The sequence below is a fragment of the Morchella sextelata genome, assembly GCF_020137385.1.
Source record: "Morchella sextelata strain SCLS chromosome Unknown scls_2, whole genome shotgun sequence".
NCBI classification, from domain to species: Eukaryota; Fungi; Ascomycota; class Pezizomycetes; order Pezizales; family Morchellaceae; genus Morchella; species Morchella sextelata.
The window spans coordinates 3,149,132-3,175,378 of record NW_025408617.1 but is presented as its reverse complement, the minus strand read 5'-3'; the positions used below and the strand labels follow the sequence as shown (position 1 = coordinate 3,175,378).

At 52.5% G+C, this 26,247-nt stretch overlaps 7 protein-coding genes across 7 annotated transcripts; 1 reads left to right on the top strand and 6 right to left on the bottom strand.

Moving 5' to 3' along the window:
* Positions 1-418: 418 nt before the first annotated feature.
* H6S33_006088 (uncharacterized protein) lies at positions 419-1,000 on the bottom strand (the record flags this gene model as incomplete). Its single annotated transcript, XM_044837506.1, has 2 exons — positions 419-785; positions 840-1,000. The coding sequence occupies 2 exons, from the start codon at positions 998-1,000 to the stop codon at positions 419-421; spliced, it is 528 nt and encodes a 175-aa protein (XP_044699397.1).
* Positions 1,001-1,872: 872 nt separating this feature from the next.
* Positions 1,873-2,445, bottom strand: H6S33_006087 (uncharacterized protein; the record flags this gene model as incomplete). Its single annotated transcript, XM_044837505.1, has 1 exon — positions 1,873-2,445. One exon carries the CDS (start codon positions 2,443-2,445, stop codon positions 1,873-1,875), a length of 573 nt encoding a protein of 190 aa, XP_044699396.1.
* A 1,408-nt stretch (positions 2,446-3,853) lies between these two features.
* H6S33_006086 (uncharacterized protein) lies at positions 3,854-7,372 on the top strand (the record flags this gene model as incomplete). The annotated part of the gene is made up of 2 exons (XM_044837504.1): positions 3,854-4,828; positions 4,937-7,372. 2 exons carry the CDS (start codon positions 3,854-3,856, stop codon positions 7,370-7,372), a joined length of 3,411 nt encoding a protein of 1,136 aa, XP_044699395.1.
* Positions 7,373-9,313: 1,941 nt separating this feature from the next.
* Positions 9,314-12,208, bottom strand: H6S33_006085 (uncharacterized protein; the record flags this gene model as incomplete). The annotated part of the gene is made up of 2 exons (XM_044837501.1): positions 9,314-9,630; positions 9,709-12,208. The coding sequence occupies 2 exons, from the start codon at positions 12,206-12,208 to the stop codon at positions 9,314-9,316; spliced, it is 2,817 nt and encodes a 938-aa protein (XP_044699394.1).
* A 4,652-nt stretch (positions 12,209-16,860) lies between these two features.
* Positions 16,861-18,711, bottom strand: H6S33_006084 (uncharacterized protein; the record flags this gene model as incomplete). The annotated part of the gene is made up of 4 exons (XM_044837500.1): positions 16,861-17,481; positions 17,548-18,172; positions 18,315-18,437; positions 18,536-18,711. 4 exons carry the CDS (start codon positions 18,709-18,711, stop codon positions 16,861-16,863), a joined length of 1,545 nt encoding a protein of 514 aa, XP_044699393.1.
* Positions 18,712-20,928: 2,217 nt separating this feature from the next.
* On the bottom strand, positions 20,929-23,147 carry H6S33_006083 (uncharacterized protein; the record flags this gene model as incomplete). The annotated part of the gene is made up of 3 exons (XM_044837499.1): positions 20,929-21,088; positions 21,179-22,748; positions 22,940-23,147. 3 exons carry the CDS (start codon positions 23,145-23,147, stop codon positions 20,929-20,931), a joined length of 1,938 nt encoding a protein of 645 aa, XP_044699392.1.
* Positions 23,148-24,193: 1,046 nt separating this feature from the next.
* Positions 24,194-25,489, bottom strand: H6S33_006082 (uncharacterized protein; the record flags this gene model as incomplete). The annotated part of the gene is made up of 4 exons (XM_044837498.1): positions 24,194-24,508; positions 24,581-24,843; positions 24,912-25,202; positions 25,321-25,489. 4 exons carry the CDS (start codon positions 25,487-25,489, stop codon positions 24,194-24,196), a joined length of 1,038 nt encoding a protein of 345 aa, XP_044699391.1.
* Positions 25,490-26,247: the final 758 nt, after the last annotated feature.

Sequence of the window (26,247 nt, the reverse complement as noted above, 5' to 3'; positions counted from 1 at the left end):
CCCACCACCACCATCCCGCGCCAATATCCGGTAACCCCCTTATCTATAATCCAGAATCATTACTGGTACTTCCGCGCGATAAAGCAAAAGAGAAAAAAAGAGGGAAAACACAAACACACACACAAAAAAAAGGACACTGTAGAGTACAAACACAAATGAAAACGCACAAGTAACTTCAGACCTAAAACTCCTATCAATCACGGAATTCGCTCGACTAACAAATGAAAAGTAGTAACTACATATGATACTCAGCCGCAGTGTCTCAAAAGAGAAAAGGCAAAGACGATAGCGGACAGATAGTTGACAATGAGAGCAGATCCCACATCGATAAATAGGTAAGCCTATTTAAGGAATGTGTATATGCCCTAATCCGGTTTCTACCGGGATACATCTATACTCGCAGGCATTCTAAAAAACTCTAAATCAATCTATCGCCCTCAGTCTCGCCTCTTGTAAGAGCAGGCGTGCCCACCACCGAATCTCCCTCAAGATCAGGATCGTAAGCTGTGGAAACGGCATCATCGTCATCGTCCTCATCTACAGGTACATATGAGCTGGCACCTGGTCCCGAAATAGCGGCGGCGGTTTCGCCCCGAGCCTCCTCTCTCATCCTTTTAATTTTCATGTAATTATAGACCGCGATAGCCGTGATGGTGACGAATAAACCAGAGATATTAACGGGTGTGAGGGGGTCTTTGAAAACGATTGCAGCAACGGATATTGTCATCACTTCCTTAAAGATACCACAGATTGAAAGTGTTACAACCGAGGTGCGTTTAAGGAGTCTATAGGGCGATATTAGCGCTGTAGGAAACGCTAGAGGGATAGGGTGGTCTTACGCAAATTCGCTGCTAACCATCAAGAACGCAATCACACCGGGGAATACCAGAATCGCACATCCCTTTAACACGCCCTCCTGCGCAACTAATTCCTGAAGCTTTTCCGAAAGTGGTCCAAACCCTTCGACTGGGACAGCAATCAGGAATATGGAGATGAACATTATGGGCGCCAAGAAGAAAATACTGGAGAATGGGTTTGAGGTGGCTGGATTTCGAAGAAGTAAGATCTGTGTCAATGACCAACGAAGACCCGATAAGGCAGAGGCGAGAATCACGAGGAAAAATCCGATCGGGACGAAATGAGCTTCTGAAGCTACCATCATTAAGACGCCGATAGTCATGATGGTAATAATACCGACAAGCTTCCAGGTGAGCTTTTCGAGGCGAAATATGAAGGCAAATAAGAGGACAAAACCGAGAACGGAGGATTTGCACATTGCTATATATTGGTTAAAAAAGTTATTAGATACCCAGAGCTAAAAGAAAAGAGAAAAGAGATATGGCGGGCGAAAGCTACTAACTGTAAAAGGCAAGAGATATGAACTTTAAGCTCATGTTTCCCAAACCGATGTCTAGCCCAGTAGCTGCCCCGCATGGGCCGACTCTAGTTATATAGAACCATAATGTCATGATCCCGGCTTTCTGTCTCCGCTGCTCCTCACCACGGCTGTTCATGGAAAGTCGACCACCTTCACTAGGACGCTGATCAATTGAGGTTTTGCCGAAGAAACCGATGGGGCGAAAATGTGGAAATATGAATAGGACGAGTGAAGCTAAACAAAATTGGACTATCATATGGAGACAGGTTGTGAAGAGCGGGAAATGAAAATCGAGATAATCGGGTGAGAACATCCATTTGTTGTACTATGGGAATTTAATTAGAAGCTTGTTTTTGATCTCTAAAAGATGGGAATTTCCTTACAATTGATATCAAAAGTGAGAACAGATACCTGTCAGGAGTTCTGATTAGCCTAGACTTTCGATGCACATCTCTGGGAGCTAAGCTATGATTAATTGAAGAGAGCTTATTAACCTACCAAAGACCAATAAACAACGCGTTGATACTCATATCTTTAATAATCTTCCCATCTGCAAGCTTCTTCTCTTCGTCACTTATCACTGGCCGTTCCCCATCTGCCATAACCAACCTATCACCCAAACCGACACTCCCCTCACCACCACGTAAGTTCAATCCGCCCCGTCTTCTACGTTTACCCCTTTTACGTCTATCCGGGCTCGGAGCCCATGATTCACCCTCATCGCCGGTATGTGGATAGTCGCTCATTTCCAAGTCTTCAGATTCTGAATCGTGTTCCAACCTTGGCTGTCCAGCGTCATCGACCGGAGACCCGACCTCCGACGAGCTGAAACTATCGGTAGAGCTCCTGGCTCCAGGTCTGGATTTCGATGTAAAAGCTCTCTTCTTTTTTTGTTTCTTTGCCCTCTGTGTTCCGGACTCGGCGAAGGCGGACGAAGGGTTTGGCGAAGGTTCTGGGGGGCACGCCTTGTTTCCAACGACAGGTGGGTTTTTGGGACGGTCTTCTTCAGAATCTTCGGAGGAAGAGGAAGGATATGAGGTTGTATTTGCGGGAAAGGAAGCCGCCATGGCCTCTCGCGAGCAGGGGGGGGTTGTATGGATTATAATCTACGTATTACTTGATATATATGTAGAATCTTGCTGTTGGGTTGAGGACGGGATTGGGACTGGCTAGATCTTTTTCCCTCTCTTTGGGTGATGGGGTGCAGTTTTCTGTTCAGTCTTTATTGCGCGGATATTTACCGGAGAAGACCATTGTTATTACATACATGTACTTTAGTAGCGAGTGCGTGTGCCCTTGTTACCGGGGGGTGTTGCAGGACACCAGGACAGGACATCCCGGGACAGGACACACTCCACATAGAGCACCATACATACCCCATACCAGCAGTATCTGGCCCCAGGCCTCTAAATTTTTATGCACGGTTAGAAAGGCCCAGGTACCGGTAAGAAGATATTCCGTCTGTCTGTATTTAGCTATGGGGCGCGTGAGGATACCTACCCGAGTGGCTAGTGCCCGTTTTACTAGTATTTGTGCCACAGAAATCTAAAAGATCAAACGCGGCAGTGTTACTTTATGTAGAGTGCAGTCCTTTCCGGGTCAATGGCGAACCTAGTTCAATGGCGAATGTGCACTGATTGGGTACAAGAACCCACTGGCCCATTTGCAAGTCAGAAAGAGAGTATCCCCAATAGTACTAGGGTGTAGCGAAAAGTGATCAGAATCTGATAAGACAAATACACGTATTCACCGCAGCATTCACTTATCAGATTCTGATCACTTACCCTCAACACCCGGTACATGTAAGATTTCCTTGGGCCATTCCTACTACTCTATTGTAGATACAGTGGAGTCTCGATAGGAGCATACATATGTATGGTCGGGAACAGATTTTCGTGTGCTACTATCGAGAATATGCTTGTATCGAGAACAAATTTGCCCGTACCGACTCGTTTGGGATTGCCCAACTATATGCTACAATCATATGCTATTATCGAGAATGCTACTATCGGGACTCCACTGTACATATATCCTATAAATAAATAAAGAACTACATTTAATAAGTAGAACGCGAGGGAAAAACAACATTACAAGTATGTGGATTATGAAAAAAAAAAAGAATTAAAAAAAAGAATGATCGTAACACCAGATAGGGAAAGTGTCTAGCTGTTTTGCACAGAGAAAAACGGAAATGATTGACTCTGGATGAGACAGCATGATCTTACACAGCTGGTCTGGTTAGGTATTCGCCATTGACCCGGAAATACTGTATATCATTACATGCATCAAAACACCAATCCCTGCCCTTGTAAACAGACCCCTCCACAGCTCTCCGTTATCTGCCCCTCCTTATCCTCTGACCACTAACCCTCTCATCCTCATCAAAAGGGTATCGTGACCCTACCCCACACCCTCAAAGCTAAATACTCATCACCTGTACCATCTCCCCCTCCTTACTCTCTAATAGCCTTGACAATGCCTGGTGACTCCCCACCTCCAACCTCTTTTGATGATATCGAACTCCACAAGGAAAACATACAGCCTCTCGCTTCGGGACGGTCTGCTAGGGCGCTCGCACAGGTCCTTTCGGCACGTGCTAGCCCTGTTGTTCTCCGTGGAGAGAATGCTGTGAAACAGGCTGAATTCGAACAAGAACTAAAGACAGCCTCTGAACTGGATGACCCACTGGAGGTTTGGGTTCGCTATGTCAACTGGACTGTCGAGACATTTCCTTCCGGTAGCTCTCATGAATCCAACCTTGTGCATCTGCTCGAGCGAGTAACACGGGAATTTCTCCACGAGGATCAGTACAAGAATGACCCTCGTTACCTCAAACTTTGGATCCAATACATCCAAAACTTTTCCGACACCCCGAGAGAAGCGTTCGCGTACCTTGCCAGGCACGATGTCGGACAAAAACTTGCCCTGTTCTACGAAGAATTCGCTGCGCTGCTAGAGAGCATTGGTAGGAGACACCAGGCTGCTGAGGTTTACCACACGGGGATCCAACAGAACGCTAGGCCTGTAGATAGGCTCCTCAGGAAGAACGATGAGTTCAGACAAAGATTAGAAACCAACCCAATCACAGATGATGAACCTCACTCTCCTGCACTTGTTGCCACACGGCCGGCATTGGCAGTAAAAGCTTTTGGTGGTGGGCTCGGAGGCGGACTAGGAGCACCAGCAGAGCCCCAGCAGCAGCCAGATCCAGCTCCTGCTAAGAAACCCGCAAAAATGAAAATGGCTATCTATTCCGACGCGGATGCTGAGCCTTCTCCAAGAGCTGGAACTAAAAAGGTGACCGGCGGTTGGGATGAGATTGGCACCAGGGATCACAGGAAAAAAGAAAATACCATGGAGTCACGCCCCTTTGCCGGACAGACCATGAAGCAGGAAGGTGGAAAGAAGCCTTCGTCACAAGGTGGCAAGCTGGCGGTCTTTAGAGATACTGTGAGTAATTCCTAGACAATGTTTACTTCACTTTCCTGTCTAATTATTATATCTTGCCAATACAAGTAGAACTAATACCACCGTTCGATTCTCGATTTGTTTTGTCAGTCTTTACATCATTCACAAGAAAATATCATTCCCCCCGCATCATCCAATAAACGTCCTGAAAAAGTGGCCATAAATCTTGAACTAGTATATCCAGAAGAAGAAGGTGACGAAGAATATTCTTTCGAAGAATTAAGAGCAATAAAGAGAGGGCTTTATGGAATTGATTGGAAAACGAGACGAGAAGAGGAGGAATATGAACGTCGAGCCAAAACCCAAGCAAAAAGTCGTATGGTTGAAGAAAAAAGGGCACCATTAACAGTGAAAACGGTCATGTCTCCTTCTCCAAATAAGGGCAAAATAAAACGAAAAGGGAACTCCAGAAACGCTGAGCCTACAATGACCTTCCACACGAGAGCAGCGACAGACGAAATATATGATATTTTCAATCAACCTTTGCAGTTATCCGCCGGGCAAGATGATGAGGATAGTGAAAACGATAGTGACGAATTCGATGGAGAAGATTATACCATGGCCACCAATATTGGCGAGCAAACCGAGCAGTTTGACCCCGAAGCTGAGGGCGAAGATGACGATGGAAAGAGTGTGAAAAGTGATTGGTCTGATTTTACTCTCAGGCGAAATTTACCGGCCGAGAATGAGACGGAAGGAGAAGAAGAATTGGTAGGCGAAGAGGAACTTGTACAAGCCAAGGGAAAGATAGAAAAGCTCGCGATTCACAAGGATGAAAGGTTTGACGTCTTTGGAGAAAACAAGCTCAATATTCTAAGGGATGAACCCAAGCAAGAGGCGACATCATCCCGTCTTCCTCTCCAGAAAATGAAGATCCCCTCGCCTCCCGAAGATTTTGATCCACCTCGAAATCCATATTATGCCGGTAATCAAGCGCATGCTCAGAACAGGCTTCCATACATGACGCCCATTGTCGAAAAAACCGAGTCCTTACCTCCAACAACAATTGCGAGAAGAAAAGCAGAACATCACAAAACCCCAAGTAAGAGCCGGATGCCGGACATCATGGATAATAGTTTCTCAAGCCCGTTCGGCGAGATGCTTAACGATTCTGGCTTTGGAGTGAGCAATCTGTCACTAATCGATCCTCCGCTTGTGCCTAAAGAAAGGGAAAGGAAGCCTTTTGGTGCTAAACCTGTCACGGCACTGAAACCTGTAGCACCAAAAGAAGTACCAATAATTCAGGACCTGCAGTGTAATCCAATGGATGAAGCGCTACGAGCCCAGATATACGAAAAACTACAGCCCCCTTTGAAGACACATGAAGGGCTTTATCATCATCCTAAATCCACATTTGGAAAGTCGGCTGAAATTAGGAAGTTCTCAAAGTCTGTGGGCAGGAAGGATAGTGATAGAAACAACTCTAACTCTGGACAAGGCCCAAGCATCGACTTCTTTACAGGAGATGGAGTTAGATCTTATACCATCAAACGGGAGCTCGGCAAAGGAGCATTCGCGCCGGTTTATCTCGTCGAGAACATGATGGTGGCAGATGCAGAAGATGAAGCTGAGGACCTTGATGAGGATGATGTCGAAGGCCGTCTCGAGCTTACTAAAAGAACAGCCGGTCGGAAACGGTTTGAGGCAGTAAAAATGGAACATCCCCCATCTCCATGGGAGTTCTATATAATGCGCCAAGCCAGGCGTCGTCTTGGGGTGGCCCGCGCATCCGAATCGATTCTTAACGCCTATGAGATGCACCTCTTCTCTGATGAAGGGTACCTAATCCTTGAGTACCGCGACCAAGGCACCATTCTCGATCTTATAAATATCGCTAAAGCCGACTCGGCCGCAGGCGCGGGAGTCATGGATGAAACACTTGTCATGTTTCTAGCCGTTGAGCTCCTGCGGACCGTCGAGGCTCTCCATACGCGTGGCATTCTCCATGGTGATCTGAAGGCTGACAACTGTCTCATCCGCTTCGACCCCATTCCTGATGCTTCTTGGTCTGCACGCTATCGTCGCGATGGTGCGGATGGCTGGGACAAGAAGGGCGTGTCGTTGATCGACTTTGGCCGTGGAATCGACATGAAATTGTTCTCGCCGAACGTCCAGTTCATTGCTGATTGGAAGACGGATCAACAGGATTGTGCTGAGATGAGAGAGATGCGGCCGTGGACTTATCAGGTTGATTACTATGGTCTCGCCGCAATCATACATACCATGTTGTTTGGGAAGTACATCGAGTCCACAGCCGAGAAGGGAGGCCTGGGGGCGAAGAAATACAGGATCACGAGTACCATGAAGCGATACTGGCAGCAGAATATCTGGAACGAACTCTTTGACGTCTTGTTGAATCCCTTGCTCCACACTGGTGGAGAGGATCGGGGCGTGATGCCCGTGACTAAAGCTATTAGAAAGTGCAGGGATGGTATGGAGTCATGGCTAGAGAACAATTGTGAGAAGGGAGCTGGGTTGAGGAATACGATCAAGAGAATGGAGGCGACGCTGAGTAGAAGGAGATAGCACGGATAGGATCGGAGCAGGAGAACGAAGAACATTTTGTGTTAGTTTTAATCTTGTGTTTGGTCTTTGGAGTTCGTTTTATAGATACAAATATCGGGGGCTTATCGTCGTTACGCGTTACCTTTTTTTTTTTTCAATCCTTCGTGAGTCATTTTGTCGGCGAGATAAGCGGTCATATACCCGCAGCTAGCGCCTCTTGCCCTGCTCATCTAAATTCACAGAGATCATGTTCTAGCCTGTATAGATATATTTCCTGTCGATTCGCTCCTACTAACTACTCACTCTCCTTTTTCCCGTTGAAATAAGGGCCAGCCAGGATGTCTCGACAAGGAATTCTTGGTCATAGATAATCACTCGAACATCTCATGGCCAGGAAATCGGCGACCAAAGGGAAACGGGGCTAACTTGGCAATTCACCGTCTCTCGGTGATACTTTCCACTACCATGGCCCACTACCATTGCCTGTAGTGATGGTCATGGGGACTCAACCCACTCGGTGTTCATGCAAGACGAGCTGCCTACCCCTAGACTACACTCGCCTACACATTCTTTTAGTGCGCTGGAAGTAATATTTAATTAAGGGAGGGAGGGCAAAGTGAGCTAGACAGAGAAGACCCCAACCTCCTACGTCCACCTGGTCATAAGATGAACCAAAAGTAGCGTTTCTAACCTCAGAAGCCTAGCCACCCCCGCCGTCAAGGGGGTGATACATACGTGTAGCGATGATACTATATGTACCCACCCCCGAGGGATCAGTCAGATACGCATCTCCATCCAGCACCGCTGGGTTGGGGTTTGTCGAGAACGCCGATAGCGGTAATAACTGTTGCTGCTGCTGCGCGGGCTGTTCGGTGGCGGTGAGCGTGGGTTTTGTTTGGGGGGGGGGGGGGAACGGGTTCGTGCGTGGACGAGGTGGTTTGCGCTAGGCCCACTTTGGTGGACGAGTGATATTCTGTGATCGGGGTTGTCGGCTAGCTAGTCTACTACTATGTGCACACATACAAGCAAGCACGACACATCAAGATGCTGAGCAGTCGGAACACCTGCGGTGCAGCCAGAAGGTCCCATGTATGAATTGAAGGAAGGGACGGAAGGAAGGGTTAGGGGCGGCGATTTTTTTTTATTTTTGAGAGAGAGAGGAGTTGGAACTTGAAAGAAGTGGCCCATGTTTGTGAAAGACGTTTGATGATTTTGGGGGGGGGGGGGGGGTTAATTGTATTGAAGGTATTTTGGTCTTGTTTACACGTACATACCACTGGGATGGAGCTGAGCCTGTATACATGTAATGATGCACTCTGAACCTAGGAGAATGTTTCCTTCCAACCCCCTACTCTCTCGACAGGTTAAGGCAGGTACATGTAGGTAGGTGCATACATACACCTCACTTGTTTCGTCGGTGCTTAGTTGGTTTTATTGGATCACCCGGACGCTTTTCTACAATTTCTCTTCAGCTTCTGAGGTTATTCGGTATTTTCCTTTTCTTTCCTTCTTCCTTATAGTAATAAGAAGAAGCTTATGTATGTAAAAACCCCCGTGCAAATCCTTCTTATTCCCACAACAACAACAATTGAACGTCTAGTGTAAGTAGAAGAGCCAAAACGATAAAAAAAGGGGGGGAAAAAGGAAAAAGATATATAAACCAAGACAAATAAAAGAGAAAAACGAAAGAAAGAGAACCATTAAAAGGTAACAGAAAAATAAAGAAGAAAAAAAAGACACAAAACCCGTTAAACACCCTTCCAGAAACGACAGAAATAAAAGTGCCTAAAAAACCAATTTCAAGCATGCGTCCCACAATAAGCCAGAAACATAAACTAAAAAGGACAGGAAAAAACAACATAGGAATCGTCAAGATACATGTGTACTGCACGCAGCCCTGCCCTGCCCGCCAGCTAGATACCCCCATCACGTTCATAGCCAGAGCGATAAACACATGTCGGCTCACATGATATTATAGACCCTCTTCGCAATAAAGTAGCACAAGAAGCCAAAGCCCAGCAGTCCCACAGTGATGCACCAGAACCAGTTAAGGTTCTCGATCTCCTGCCCCGGCACCATGACGTTCATACCCCACAGGCCAGTGATGATGTTCATCGGCAGCACAATCGTACCCAGGACCGTCAGCCTCCCCAGCACATCCGCGGTCTGCTCCTGGCGCTCGTTCATCTTGATGTTGATCTGGGCGAGATAGTTTGAGTGGGAGCGCGAGAGGATCTTCTCCATGTGGTTGAGGTTTCCCACCATGGTGACAATGTGATCTAAGTTTTACGATATCAGCAACAAATCCTCTAGTTAGAAGCTCCCAGAGAAGAAGCCAGGATGGATGGATTGCAAACCCTGAATATCGCCCAAGTAGAGCCCAATCTCACTCCGCGGCGCGACCTCCCACTGCTCATTACACCTCTTCGCAAACCCCTTGATCACATCCGCCTTATTCTGCAGCAGCCTATACAGGCCCATCACCTTCTTCCTACTATCGCCCACGCGCTTCAGCATATCCCCATCACTCTTCTGCTCCGTCTCGTCCTCGCCGCCCTGCGTGCCGCCCGAGCTCTTCTTATCCGCGCCGGGCTCCGACAGATGCATCAGCAGGATGGCATCATCAATGTCGTCGACCTCCTCCTCGAGGTTCTGGATGAGCGGCGCAAACGCGTCCGTGATGTCGTCGATCAGCGCATACGAGATCCAGTCGGCCGACACCGTGATGTAGTCCTTGAGCTGGCGGATGCGCCGGCGCACGTTCGCCGGGTGCGGCGTCAGCGAGAAGTGGAAGCTGATGACGCCCTCGCGGAAGACCACAAAGTACAGGTTCACGGGATCGAGGTAGTCGTCGCTGTTGCTGTCTTGCTCGAACGTGCGGTACGAGACGAGGTAGTAGCTGCGGAAAAGCTCGACCTTCTCGCGCGTCTCCTGCATGAGGATGTCTTCTGCCGTCAGCGGGTGGATGCCGAAGGTCTTGACGAACACCTTCATTTCCGCGTCGGTGGGGTTCATGACGTCGAGCCAGAAGGTTGGGCGGGGGCCTACGCGCTGGGGTTCGGGGTTGGGGTTTGGGTGGTTCGGGGAGCGGGATGATTGCGCGGGTGCGGGAGACCCGTTTGCTGTTGCCCGGCCATTGTTAGTCTCGGCCTCTGAGTACCCATGGGTCTCATCCTCCTCCTCGTCAGAGCTATCGTCCAAGACCCGAGGCTCCGGCCTGAACAGATCCTTAAAGGTCTGGCCCGGCTGCAAGAGCTCAGAGATGGTATGCGAATGAATCGTCGCCGGGATCTCGTCGTTGAAGTACGTGAACCGATAGGGCTCATCATCCACCTCCCTATGCCAGCCCGATCTCTGCGGCGCCCTCAGTCTCCCGCCCACATAGACTGGCTCCGACGTTTTCTTTGCCCTGATCCCCTCGCTCCTCTCCTCCTTCTCATCCCTACTCCATTCCTCCAGCACCGCCAAGTCGGGCCACTCCCGGGTCCGACGCCGGGGCCGAGTACGGACCTCGCCATGGATAGTGGCAACCTCGTCGTCCGTGAGTCCGTCGTCCACAGGGAAACAAACATCCTCTTCCGCCGTCGTCTTCCGATGCCCCGGCCCCATCTCATGCGGCGGCGTCTGACAGTGCGAATCAGGATACAAGTGATCATTGCCGCCATCCTCCATGGTAATGATCGTATCGTTATCATGCAACCTACTCGGCATGCCCAAGTGGTCATTCACAAACTCACTCTGGCTGCCCATGCCCATGCCCAACAACGGCCCATGCGGCCCCAAACTCGGGCTCCCCGGCACCGACGGCGGGAAATTGACGCTCCCATACCCGCCCATACCCATACCCATACCCATACCCGCCTGCTGGGGCGGCAGCACGATCGCCGGCCGCCTCCCCACGCTCCCCGACTCGGCCGTCGACGGCCTCGACCGCTTCGGCTTCCCCGAGAACACGGGCGAGATGCTCGTCTCATTGCTCCCCAAGGACCTCGTGGACTGCGCCATCAAGGGCGTATTCTCATTGTCGCTATCGTCATCGTGATTCCCGTCCTGGTTCCACGAGAAGCGTCCTCGCTCCGCCCGCGGCGTGCGGCCCTTCCCCGCGGAGAGCAGGTTCCCCGCAGCAGCGCTGCCGCTGGGCGCACCCCCGCCAGAAGTGGTGCTGTTCAGCGGGCTGCGCTGCTTGATCCCGCTGAACGCCGACGCGCTGCTGAGCTGCGTGCTCTGCCGGCGGGGCCGCATGGACTGCTGGTCGCGGTGGTCGAGCAGCACGGAGCTGCCGATGGACGTGGTGCTCATGTTGTGGTGGTGGAAGAGCTGGGAGCGCGGGTCGAGCGGCGGGTGCGAGTGGCCGCCGCCGCCGTGGTGGGAGCTGGGGCTGCCCATTGCTTGGTTTCCGCTGGGGACGTTGAGGTTGTCGACGAGGATGTCGCCGATGATGGCGGTTGAGCCGCGGCGTGTACGGCGGCGACGCTGTTTGCCGTTTTTGCGTTTAAACGTGGGGCTGGAGGGGGGTTCTTGTTGCTGCTGCTGGTGCTGGTGCTGGTGGTGTTGTTGGAGGTGGTGGAAGTTGCTGTGACTGTTGTAGGATTGCTGTTGTTCCTGTTGCGGCGGCGGCGGCGGCAGTACTAGTACAGGTATAGGTGGTAGAGGTGGATGATGCTGGTGTTGTTCCTGATTTTCCTGGGTGCGGCTGGGGTCAATGGATTGAGGCTGTGGTTGTGCAGCAGCGGCGGCGGCGGCAACGGCAGGGGTAGCTACAGGTACAGAAGGAGAGGAAGAGGAGGAAGAGGAAGAGGAGGAGGAGGAGGAGGAGGAAGCAGAGGAAGAACGTGTACGGGAGGTAGGAGAAGGCATGGTTATGCTTATGGACTGGTCGAGATTAATACTGCTTGGGGTCACTGGACCACCGCAGTGACAGACAGAAAGACGGTCACAGCACAGCGATTCGGTATTACAAGGAGTAGTTAGTTAGTTAGATACCTAGGTGAGGGTCTGAGAGGTGAGAGGCGAGAGGGAAGGGAATGCGGACTAGACCTTCTTGATCTACAGCCCACCGATAAGTGAGACCCGCGAAAGTGAGATAGAGTCAGGAGTCCCCGGGGAAGGGGGAAGGGGGGGGGCCACCCGTGTAACGAGACTCTGTCTGGTCTGTACCCAACTGTTCTGTCGTTCTTTATCTCTCTTCTCTTATTCCCGGGACAACCCTATCATGGCGACGGGGAAGTCGTGTGGAGTGATAGACACAGCTCAATTAAAACAGAATTGCTTGGTCAGGATGAGAACGAGAATGCTGGGCAGGCAGGCCAGGTTGGTGAGCTTTTTGTATGCTGCTGCTCCTGCTGGGATGCGTGTGTAGAGGAGGAACCATCAATCTTAGAAGTCTTGGATGAGGGCTCTCAGCCTGCTTTTGACAAATTCCCCTGGGGCGTCGTTGTCGGTTGGCGGAGGTAGAGAGATATCGTCATAGGCATACTTTACACTTGCTTGGATTTCACTTTCGTGACTTCACGGCCTTGCTTGGTGCTGTAGAGTACCGGTGTGGATGTACCTACAGGAGCTGCAAGTATGTACCTACAGACAGACAGGACCTGGCACATACATGTTCGACAGGTAGGAACTGTAGGTACCGCCCACACATGTTACATCCGCATGAACCCTCCCCCCTTCCCGGCCGGCGATGAGATCCGTTTTCGATATACTTGCCATCACGTATCCTAGGTACCTACAGCATGTCTCTAAACTGTTGTCTCGTAGCCTGCTCGCGTGCCTCTCCAAATTGACCTGATCTCCCCCTCCCTCCCCTCGATGATCCTCCCACCACCCCCCCCCCCCCCCCCGGACCGTAACACAAACACGTTTTATTTTTTCTCGGTTGTCCACACCCGGCGAACCACTCCCAAAAACCTGAAATGGAAATGGAAACTTACAGGTGCTTCGTCAATTCTCTTACTCTGGGTTTTTCTTTCTTCGCTTCTTTGTTTCTGTAGTTGGTGGACCGGGTTGTGTCTCGGAGTTAGGCATGCGGGTTCATGTAAGTATCCTATTAGCACATACGACGTCAACGTTGATCGGCGGGCATGGTTGACTTGACTGGTGGAGTGCAATACATGTACCTACCGGCTACATCAACGTGCAACGTCGACGAACAAGATGCCCGATTGATGAATGGAATACCTGCCTAGGTCTGAGGCCTGGTTTTAGTCGGATATCCATTAGGGTACTCTACCAAGGTGAAAGCCGAGAGGCGGGAACTACATGTACCTCCTCTCCACTCACTCACTCCGAACAACCCAGCATATAATACAATCCAATTCAAGCAAATTCAAGCCAATTCGCGACCACAGAGCTCAATTCCCCCCGCGCCAAACACCCTACCAAACAAACACAACTGTCCTGCCCATTCAATCCATTCAACGTCCTTACGCTTGCCCATACCGTGATTGGCCGGCCAAGCGGTAGTTGTGTGGCCGTCGGTAGATTTTGCCTTCTTGCGTTAGCTGTGTCCGAGTGGGAAGCCACCTGCCAGACAGACAGATGAAGAAGAAGAAGCTGGTGCCGTTGACAGGTAGACAGGCTGGCTGGCTGGCCGCCTTGTGGATGACTGCTACATAATGTGGTTTTCCCCTGGGCGACATGTACTAGCTCAGTAGAATAGAATCTGAGGAGAGGGCATTGGCGCAAGTCGATTGAAGACATTGGCCCGGCCCCCGCGAAATGCATGACCGCCAAGCTAGCGTTGTGGGTAATGGGACTGCACAGGTCAGGTACATTCACAGCATATCACTCGACCCGAGAAGGGACTACCAACGTTAACTACCAGCCAGATACATGTAAGTATGACCACAGCAAGAGTCTTCCCAAGCCGAAATTTGGCCAAACTCCGGTGCCAATGCAGTTTCTCCGCACCGCTCTATTGCCCAAGTCGGCCCATAGGACAATTACAACCTATCTTACAGGGCGCTGGCAGGGTGGTGTGGTAGACCGCCACCGTCCTAAGCCCCCCGCCCCCCCAGGCACAAATCTCGACCCAAGAACTCCAGGGCACCAACCCACAACTGGTCGAAATCTCTCTCATGCATTAGCGTGGCCTACCCAGGAAGTGACCGACACCAAATAAAAGCAGCGTCGTGCGAAGTTTATGGCACATCCGCGCGTGCTTCAAAGACTTGCAAACGCGGCGAGCTGGCTTACCCGGGCCCAAATTTCGAGAGCACATGCTATTTATGCATGAGAGAGATTTCGACCATCCATGGCCAGGGGATAAACCATGAGCAGGAACCACCCCCCACTTACTCACTCACTCACTCACACCCACTCACCCTCCACATGACCGTGCCAGCCCCCCTCTCCACCCCGCCTCGCCTCGCCCCGCCTAGCCCCGCTCCTCCCTGTCCCGTCTACGTCTCAGCTAAGCTTTCCCCCGCACCCACGCAGGTCATGACCCCGCGAGAACAAAAAAAGCTTGTTTCCCCGATCCGCGTCAGTTTGTGCGAACTACAAGGATCGGGTCAATAACAAGCTTTGGGCTGCATGAATATAAATACGCCCCGGTGAGTCATGGCTGTGCTGTGCTGGGTTTCACGGCGGCGGGGTACAAGGCGAGTGGGTAGTACGGCGGTGGGGTGCGGGTGGGTGGGTGGGTGGTACGGTGCCGTGCGGTGGTGGTGGTGGCGGCAGTGAGTTTATGCGGTGCCAGTGGCGGTTACTTTTCGGGATATAGTCCGAGTGATAAAATATGATCCATCACATCCAACCCTGCAGTTACAAGTAGTCCTGGGGAAACAACACCACCCGCGAACAAAACAGTTGGGGGGGGGGGGGCTTATAGAAACCCCAATACACTATACTATAAAAGAATATGTTCTGAAAATGAGCGAGAAGCCACGATAACTGCTCAAGCTGCGGTCACGGGCCAGAGATCTGATCGATATCACACTTAACCTACGAGGAGAGGAGGGCCAATAATCTCCAGAGGAAAAAAAAAATGTCATTAAACACAAAAAGTCTTGCTGAAGAATGTGCTTTTCAGGGTGGTGAGTGCCATTTATTACACACAACGCCAGTATAGACTCCCACCCCTCGGGATTGAACCCATGACCTACTGATGGCCATGGGGACTCAACCCACTCGGTGTCCTCCGTTGACGAGGCGTCTACCGCTAGATCACACTCGCCCACACACTTTTCAGCAGCCCGGAAGTAATATTTAAGGGAGCGAGGGCAAAGAGAGCTATGGCAAAGCGAGCTACTTGTACATAGGGCGACACCTAACCCTGCAACCACAACGTACATCATGACCCACTGGCCACCCTTTTATTTTCTTTGGGCTCCCCGGATATCTATGTAATATAACACGGCGCTTCAAAGCGCCCCAAACGAAGGGGTCATCTCTTCGCAGATCAGGGCCTGGATATATTATATATGATATTCTTAATTACTGCGAGAACACGTTTCCACCACCACTTTTGTGCTGCAACCTCATCCCCACGCACATACCTGGCGGAAACTTTATTCTCGTCCGTAAGTAAATACCATGCGTATGTAGTCGACGAAATAACTATATAAGTAACACCATACAGTCCCCCCAAGGACCGAACATAACCCTTCCGCAGACATTAGTGAGGATCAAACGGCCGGCCACACCGATGATTGGGGCGGGTCAGAGTGGACGGTTAGGGTAGCCCGAGCTGCTCGATGGACACGGACCCCCCGTTTAATCCCCGGCCGGCCCGCTACCCTCTTACCTACTTTACCGTTTTGGCAAGGGCAGTCATGAGCTATCACTCGATGCCCCCAAGCTTCGTGGACTCGGGGACTGATTGGTAATTCATTCGTGTATGCAGCCCGGAGGCTATGTCGTGAGCTCGGGACAGTGATAGTATGCAGAAAAGGGGGGGGGGGGGGTTAGAAGACAGTATATGGGCGTAGTATGGATAGTGAGCGGTGGGGTTGGGCGCAGCGAGGTGTGGCCGGGCCTAGGGTGCAGGCCCACTTCTCTCCTTTTATCACCCTTCTTTCTTCACCCTCCTCTCTCACTCTCTCACCCTCACTACTACTACAACCCACTTCTACTTCCACTTTCCCCCTACCTCACCCCAGCCGCCGCACCACGCGAAAACACCAGAGCCGTTGTTTTGCTATATGAAATCTTGATATATATGTTCCAATTTAACCAACTACATATCATATACCATATTCCACCAATGCTAATGCTAATGCCAAATACTACGAATTACAACTACCATAATACAAAAACCCACTTGAAACAGAACAGAACAGAACAGATGCTACTAACATGTAAGTACCCCACCACCCAAATCTAACGCCGCTGAGATCCACGTCGACCACTTGTACAACAAGCTACCACAGATCAGAAAGAAACGAAAAAAAGAAAAGAAAAAAATGCACCCTTCCCCCAAAAAGTACTCTCTCACACAATCCTACAAATGCAGCTCCATCCAAATGCATAATATACAATCCAGTATATAACCCACCCGTCTACAACATCTAAACCACCACCCCCCTCCCCTTCCATCCGCCCACCCCCCTCCACGCCCACGCCCACCCCACCAGCGCCAACGCCACACTCCCCGCCATCACAAAGAAGCTCGCCTCATAGCACTCTCTCCCCCAGCACACGCCATTCCTGCCCGCATGGCTATCATATCCGCGCGCAAAGATCATTCCAAACAGCGACGCGGCAAACGCCGGCGCCATGGTGACGATGCCCCAGTTTGTGCCAAAGTTCTCGGTGCCCCAGACTACGCTCACGACGGTGGGCGCGAGACAGAAGACGGCGCCGTAGCCGGCGCCGATGAGCGATGAGACGACCCAGAAACGCTCGCCGTGCTCTTGGACGAAGCCGAGGGCGACGAAGAGCTGGCCGGCGCACATGAGGAGCGCGAAGAAAAAGAGGAGATTTAGGCGTGAGCAGGTAAATTTACGGCTAGACGAGGAGGAGGGGGCATTGGAGAGGGTGGGTGCGAGGTAGTCGCTGAGGAGGCCGGCAACGATTCGCGCGCTCGTGGAGCACAAGGCGTAGATGGAGACGTGGTTTGCGGGGTCCACGGGGTTGAGTCGTCCCATGGCTGTCTGCGGCGGGTACAGAGTTTGTATAAGGGAGCCCATCTATTATATCACAACAATTAGTATCATGTCCAAAAACAGCTACCACAGGAAGATGGCTCGTCTTACATTATTGATGAAAGCCTCTCCAGGACCCGTCGCCAAAAAAAACCCGGCAGCAAACCACCACATGGTCTTATCCTTCAGGAACTCCTTGGTCGCACGGTTAATGATGGACTTCTCCTCCGGCTCCGGGAACTCCGCAATGCCATCGACAGTGTCCACCGCGCCATACCCACCTCCCTCACCCGCCTCCAACAGGCCCTCCCTCTCCGCCGCCTTCTCGTCAACCACAACCAGGCCCATCCCGCCCACCAGCCCGATCGCCACCAAAAACACCGAGAAGAACAGGAACGCCTCTCCAATCGCCAGCTCCCCCGAGAGCTTCTCGACGAAAACACGGCTCACAAGCTGCGACAGCCACAGGCTGCTCAGCCCAAAGGCCGCAATAGGCAGCGAGAGCGCGACACCCCTGTTTCCGGTAAAGTTCTTTGCGCAGGTGGTGACGCCGGCAAAGTACATGCTGCTGGTGCCAGAGCCGATAAAGACAAAGGCAAGCACCATGCATTGATACGGCAGCTTGTGCAGAAACGCGTATGCGGCCAGGAGATAAGCCGGCCCGAACAGCCCGGACGATAAGACGCTCAGTCTTCCCGGGCCCATCTTGTCACAGATGTAACCGAACAGCGGGACTCTAATAACAACAATTGGTCAGCAAAAAAGAAATTAAAGAAAACGAAAAAAGTCCAACGCCGTTATATAACTGCTACTACTGTCTTATCCGCACCTGTAGCTTATGTATACACGTGTTGTGGAGAGTGGCATGAGCAACTCACGGGAGGTACATGCCGAGCTCGCCCGCCATGGAGATGAAGTTGACCTGAGTCTGCGAGTATCCGAGACGATGCTGGAATATTGGGGCCCACAGGGAAAACAGCAATATGCTACCGGCGCACAAGCTACACACAAAAACAATGCTCCTATTAGCTTTCTCTTTCACACATGTTTTAATTAGATTCAGGGGAGAGAGAGAAAGAGAGAAGGCTAGCTAGCTTACCAGTTCATGATCGAGGAAGCAAACGCAATCCACTTGCGGGTCGCCATTGGCAACGAAGTGGACGAAGTGGAGGAGTCCATGCTGTTCACCGAGGCTGCTGTCTTTCGGAGCTGGGCCTGCTGGGCTTTGATGCGGGCAAAGCTGTCTTTTGTGGGGGAGTGAGCTCTGTCACCCATTGTTATGGAATGGCTGGCTGGCTGGTTGTCTGGTATGCTAGAGGATTCAAGAACGTGTAGTCTAGATAAAAGCTATGTAGATAAAGATAAAGAGGCCACGACACGACGAGTCTAAGGTAAAGAGGGAGAGAGCAAGAGAGACAAGACAGCTCAAGAAGAACAGCTGCGTCAGTAGCTACTTAAGAGTCAGAGGGAACGGTACACGGGCTATATGTAGTATTCTATTCCATACCATACCTACCAGCACCGTGCAGGCACAACCCCGGATTACGGACGGAAAGGAACCTCGCGATTGGGGAAGCTGTCTCTGTCCACCACCATCACCCCTGTGCTGCTGCTCCTACCCCCTGTCAGATCCGCCGCTAGAGTAGATACCTCGTGCGAGTGTGTGTGCAGGCAGGGGGGCTTGGCGCAACACTGGGTGAGATAAGGTTGTGCGATAGGGGAGTGATTCTGTGATCAGCACGGCTTTTCAAACGACGAGATGCAGTAGAGCTAGCTAGTTCTGAAAATAAAAATAAACAATTCCCACTGCGAAACGAAAAAAATTGGGTGTAGAATTTTTGGTCTTGTGAGAGATGGATGGCAGACAGATTATGCAGAAGGAAGCTTGAGAAGCTGCGTTATCAATTGATATGACGGCCAGGGATTTTTATCCGGATGGTAAATAGATATGAGTCTACAGGTAAGTAGGTAGATAGATTCATTCATCTGGAGGCTGTAGCACGTCATGGATGCAGCAGTTGTCTGCTTTTCTCGACCCAATTACATTCTCTACTATTGGGATTGCGCAGCGCAGTGCAGTGCAGTTCAACGCTCCCCCAACGGCCTGCAGGGAACCGATGGACTGGCTGCCTGCCAGAGCAATAACCACCACTTTATGCTTCTCCATAGCAGAGCGTCCTCTAGTAAATGGTCCGGATACAAACTCCAGCAACTCCAACTTCAACCATCACCAAAAGCTAGCCAAAACCTGCTTGCTTCCAACGCAGGTATGTACATCTCTCAGTCTCACCACGACATAGCGACGACACACACGGCGCACACACCCTAACGGAACGGATCTGGATTCAGTTGCAACTTGCAACAATCACCTTGTTCTTGTTCCCTGGTTTGAAAGCGCATGAAACATGTCTTAGATCCCTCCCATCCTCTCATCCCATTCCCCATCCACGTCATGGCAGACAGCGAACTAACACCATACTCTAAGGATAAGGGGGTTCCGTTGCTCCAAGGCGAGAATAGGGCGGTGGACATGGGATGCCTGTCTGTCTACGAGCGAATGGAGTGTGTCTGTGCATAGTTCATAAGACATCACTCGGCACACTCCATCTCGCCATCTACCATCTGCCATCTGCCATCTACCACCCCGTGAAATATATCTGTAAAACTGGAAAACCGCCGGTAGGGTAGAGAGCCGGCCGCGGCGTAAGGAAGCAAGGCTAGAATAGAAGCATGGAAGCAAGGAAGGCTTATCTATTGGCCCTCCCCGGCCCCGTTATCGCCCGCCCGCCGACCGGCGACCGCTTCTCTCAACCTGCCCTCCACCCACACTGTCGGTCCACTTACCGACATAAATAGCTTAAACTCTAAACCACCACCACAAACCCTCGAGTACTCGTAATTTCATAGCGTTTGTGAACATAGCTGGGTCTGCATACACCAAAATCTGGAGCCTCATGCAGGATTTTGCGGGTATGCAACCCAGTTGTCTTCACAAACGCTATGAAATTACGAGTACAAAGGCAAATTAAGAAAGGCAGAAAAAAAACCCACCATGTTTCTCGCCCATTACCACCACCGCGGAGACGCAAGCTCAAGGCGCGCAGCGCAGCGCAGCACTCACTGACTTGACTGGCTGGGTAAATTGCGCGCCCCCAGTGAATATATCCGGCCTGACCTACCTACCTAGTGTTGCTTGACACCCCCCCCCCTTACCTCCCTCCCCCACAATTACCCATTACCCAGTTGTCAGACAGACAGACGCTACATACCACACCGACGACTCAACACCAGAACGAGCATACTTACACATTTCCGGGATATTCATTATAACGTACATACAGCCAACTAGCTCCGACGCAACGCTACCTCCCAAACAGCAAACCGCAAAAAAGAAGAAAGAAAATGGAAACCCTATAACAATAATAATAATAATAATAAGAGAGCTAAAAGCTATATGCCAGACTAAATGCCAAAGAGAAAAAAAAATACGAATTACAAGAAACGGCTGGTGTACACGGCGATATCAGCGCCAGCGCCCGCGCCCGCGCCCGCGTCCGCTGCACCACCACCGGCGCTGGCGCCGCTCTCTCCTCCTAGTCCTCCTCCTAGTCCTCCGCCGGCCATACTCTCTGCTTTGCGTTTTCGGAACTGTCTGTGGTTTCCAGTCTCCGTTAGCCCACAAACACACTCTCAAAAACTGCCACATACACCAGCGGAGGAGAGAGAACAGGAAAATACATACTGCGGAATCCCCGCCATCACCAACATATTGCTGCTAATCGCCTCACTCACAGCCACCTCCTTCCCCATCGGCGTCTTCAACACACTGACCGGCAAGCTCCTCAGATACCTATTCACCTCCGCCAAATACTGGATCGCCACGCGATGCCCAATAATCTCCGTCACCCCCTCCCCCACCGCCGCACCCGCACCCACACCCGCACCCGCACCCTCCTCCTCCTCCTCCTCCCCCTCCTCCCCATCCTGCAGCTCCATCCCCTCCACCCCGCGCCGTAGGATCCCCGCCGCAACACACTCATCCACAATCCTCACCACATCCGGCACCTCCACCTTGCCGCCCTCGCACCCCGGTATCTCCTCCTCCGCGCCCCAAAACGCCTCCATGACCTCCCGTGCCAGCTCCTGCCGCGGCTGCAGCCGCTGCAGCACGCCCAGACACGCCCGCCGCTGCACCTCGACGTACTCGGCGGGCGAGCCGCCGAGATCCATGAGCGCCAGGTCCTCGCAGATGGCGGCGGCCTGCCAGCACTGCAGGACGATGCGCGGCGGGATAGCGCTCCACGCGGACGTGATGATGTCGATTGCCTCGAGGGTGTTTATGCGCTCTCGCTCGCGCCTCGCGCCGTGGTGGTGGTGGTGGTGGTGGTGGTGGTCGAGGAGGAGCTCTGCGCACATCTTGCGGTAGGTGGCTTTGAAGGCTGTGACGATGCCCTGGCTGAGGGGCTGCAGGAGGGCCGCCGTGTTTGTGGGCAGGAAGAAGAGCGTGATGTTTGTGAGGACGGGCGGCGGCGGGCCCTTGTAGTTTGGCGGGGGTTTCGTGGGCGTTGGGTAGGTGGGGCAGTTTTCGCAGACGAGGGCGATGCGGCGCCGGGCGTCGCGCATGTCGGCGTCGAAGGTGCGCAGGAACTCGTACCAGAGGTCGGTGGGCAGCGAGGTCTTCTTGTTGTAGCGGTAGGTCACGGGCAGGTTGGCCGGGTTGATGCGCTCCCGCTTGAAGACGGCGGGCGTGCGGATCTTGCTCATGACCGTGATGCGCCGCTTGTCGGTGCCGTCGGCATTGACGCACAGGAACACCGTGAACCGCCCTTTCTCCTTCTCCTTCTCCTTCTCGCCCCCAGCACCCGCCCCATCACCCCCACCCCCCGCCCCCGGCGCCTCCACCCCCGGGAGCTCCAGCTGGCGATCAAAGTGCAGCCTCGCCTCATCACAATTATACCTATCCGCCGGCGCAAACTGCCTCAACCCCACACTCAAGCTCGCGCGGTGGGTCGGTATGGCCGCGGCGTCGAACGGGCCGCCGACCTGGCGGTGGCGCTTGTGCTGGTCGATGTTGTGGCGCTGCTTGAAGCCCTGCAGCCAGCCGCTGCTCATCTCGAAGCTGTCGTACGTCTCGCGGCACTCGTCGGCGCGGCCCGACGACAGCCGCTCCTGGATGCGCTTGCCCTGCGCGCGGATGGCCTCGTCGGTGATGGGCTGGCGCGCAGCCTCGGCCGCGTCGATCCAGGTCACCAGCAGGTACTCGAAGATGGGGAACATGGCCGGGCGCGACTTTTTCTTGTTTGCCTCTGCGCCTGTTGCACGGGGGGTGGTGAGCTATGGGGTGGGCGGGCGGGGGAGAGGTGGGGAGAGAGAGGTGGGGAGAGAGAGGTGGGGAGAGAGAGGTGGGGAGAGAGAGGTGGGGAGAGAGAGGTGGGGAGAGAGAGGTGGGGAGAGAGAGGTGGGGAGAGAGAGGTGGGGAGAGAGAGGTGGTGGACATACATACCTTCCGGCGGGCCCTGCTTGACGGTCTCCTCCCAGCCCTTGAGGTGGTCCGCGAGGCTCGAGATTGCGAGCGGGCGGCCGTCGCGGCGGCGCGGGCACAGCGGCAGCTGCGCGAACTCGGCGAGCTTCATGGACGGGTGCTGGGCGCGCAGGCGGCATATCTCGTACTTTTGCAGCTGCGTGAGGCCCTGGCGCTGGCGGGGCGGCATTTTTTCTTTTTTTTTTTTTTTTTTGCAGGCTCTCTATCTCTAGCTCTATCTCTCTCTCGTTTTTTTTTTTTTTTTTTTTTTTTTTTTTTTGCTTTCTCTTTTCGTTGGCTAACTAGGTGGGAGGGGGGGTGATTGAGAGAGAGTTGGTATCGTATCGTAGGTGCACGGGTAGGTAGGATAGGTAGGTAGGTAGGTAGGTAGGCAGTAGGTAGGTGTTCGAGAGGGGAGATAGACCCGTGGAGGTTTTTGACTTTGGGGGGGGGGGGGGGGATTGATTTTTGCGGACAATTTCGGGGAGCTAATATCGCCTATACCGGAAATTAGCTATACCGGATGGGATGGGATGGGGTGGTGGTGGTGGTGGTGGTAATGTCTTGGCGGTGGGCTCGGTTGGCTGACGTCGTCGACAGACGAATGAGTGAGAAGAGAAAGAAATTGACGATGATGAGAGTGATGATGATGATGAAGAAAATGATGAAGATGGAGATGGAGACGAAGATGATGGGATAACGGTACCAGACCACTCGCTCTGCCCACTGACTGCTTTTCTATCGACGTGTTTCTGCGCAGGAGCGTTGGACAAACAAACCGTCACAAATTAAAGCGTCACGCAACGTCGACGCTCTGCCGTGTGACGGGCGGTAGAGATGGAGCATATGTGTTCCGACTGGGGCGCTGCTGCTGGGTGACATCTCGTCACAGCTCTGTCTGACAGCTCTTGGAGTAGAATCAGTAGAGAGATAGACGTAGACATAGACACAGACACACAGAAACACAGAAGCACAAGAGACACAGACAGAGAAGAGTTCCTTTTTGACTATCTACAAAGCGACCATTTCCATTCCTCTCGCAACCCTCAGAGGATTGTAAAAAAAAAAAAAGCAGATTACACCAAACCCATCCATCCCCCCCCCCATCCATTGCACATCCCATGCAGTCCACAAAGTTTTTATATAAAAAACAACCACAATCGCTGTTTTTTTTCCTCATTACATTTTTCCACCCCCCCCATCCACCATCCACCACCGCCCCGCTCTCCTCTCCATCTACTTGCGGTTCTCCATGACATTCAGCCCCAGCCCGTCCGTGTCGAGGAAGAGCTTATTGCGGCCGCCATTCTCCTGCAAGATGGCCGCTATGCTGCGCGCATTCTCAATCTTCTTGAGCTCGACGTACGACTTTGACTTCTTGATAGCGTCGCCAATGAGCTCTGCGGAGCGCGCCTCACCCTGCGCGCGGACAATCATGGCCTGCTTCTCCTGGCGGGCCTTGTCGACGACGAAGGCGGCCCTCTGCGCCTCCTGCTGCGCAACCTGCTTGGACTCGACGGCGGCCGTGAACTCGGGGGAGAAGGCGAGGTGCTAGTGGTGTGCTACATGTCAATGATTGCTTTCTATGTGGAAGGGAGGGGAGGGGGGGAAGGGGTGGGTTACGGTCAGCGAGACGTCGTCCAGCAGGATGTTGAAGCGGGCAGCACGCTTGACGAGGTTGTCGCGCACGAGGCGGGACACGGACTCACGCTGGGTGATGAGCTGCGAGGCGTTGAACTGGGCGACGACGGACTTGAGGACCTCGTTGACGATGGAGGGGAGCACGCGCTCGTCGTAGTCGGTGCCGAGCGTGCGGTAGATGGACGGGAGGGCGTCGACGCGCGGGCGGGACAGCACACGGCAGGTGATGTTGACCATCTGCAGGTCTGATATGGCACTGCGGGTTAGCGGATGCGGGAGGGAAGGGAGGGGGGGGAGGGGGAGGGAAAAGTACCCTTGGTGCCGGTGAGGGAGGCGACGTTGCGCGGCTTTGCGCGGACGTCGTAGGTGATGGGCGTCTCGAGCCATGGGATCATGAAGTGGGTTCCTGGGGGTGAGCTCGGATTAGTAAATGGGCTCATTCGACACATAACTGATTCCGTGAACCTCCGGAGAAGGCCACAATGGCCGCTATCAAAGCGAGAGGCAAGAGGTAAAGATGGTCTAGCAGTTATACCTTCATTGTAGATCTCCTTCTTGACACCTCCGAGACGGGTGTACTTGATCGCACGGTGACCACCGTCCACTATCGATTGCCCCACATACGTTAGCTATATCTACCCTTCATCTCATCTCATCCTATCTATTCCTATTGTCTCACTCTCTCCCTCTCCCCACCGCCATCAAAAAGGCCACAGCCATACCGTTGAAGATTGCACTGTTAAAAGTGATAAAGGCCCCGCCGAGCAGCGCTAGCGCAGCGCCCCCACCAAGAACACCCTTCGGCGCACCTCTGCCACCGCCCTGCTGCGACGCTCGCGAGATGGCACTCTGGATGCGTGACCAGGCTTCGCGGGGGTTGTTGGGATCCATTGCGTTTTATGTTGTTTTTTTGTTTTGGTTTGCGGTGTAGAGGGGGGGGGGATTGATTGGTGGTGGGACGTGCGGGTGGGTGAAAAATGATGTCGAGATGCAGTTGCTGTCTGTTCGGCAAATGGGATGGGATGGGATGGGGCGGCGGTGAGGGGATGTACCCGCGTAGGCGATTATCGTGGTATGAAGGGGTAGATAACGGTTGGCGTTGCCGAGAGTGGGATGGATGGATGGATGGATGGGAACGACGACTTTGGAGGGGTCGTTCGTTGGTGGGGGTTTGTTTCACAACGCTACTTGGGGAGAACTACATGGCTGGTTTATTGTGGGCTCAATTATCGTGAAGCCATTCGTCATAAGGTCTGGCAGAAAGCAAAACAATTTCTTGGGATGATAGCATTGACACTTGCATCCAGGTAAGGCATTCAGGCGAATCTTCAAACAAGAGCTTGTTGTCGCTGTGGGCTAGTCGGAAAGAAGCTGAACGCTAGGGTGCTACACAGAAAGAACAGCAGCATTGAAGGCACTGTGGACACAAGGTATATTCACGCTTCAAGCCCATTCAATTCTTGCAAGAATATCTCCACAGCCATGAAAGAAAGAAAGAAAGAAAGAAAGAATATAAATTAACGGCACCTGTATCTCTTTCAGGAGCCAATTCCCAATCCTCACAGCTTCTCAACCGACCGAGTGATGGCCCATGAACGGCCCAGAGAAGCTACAACCCCGTGAACCCCGACCGAACCCCCCTTCTCCCT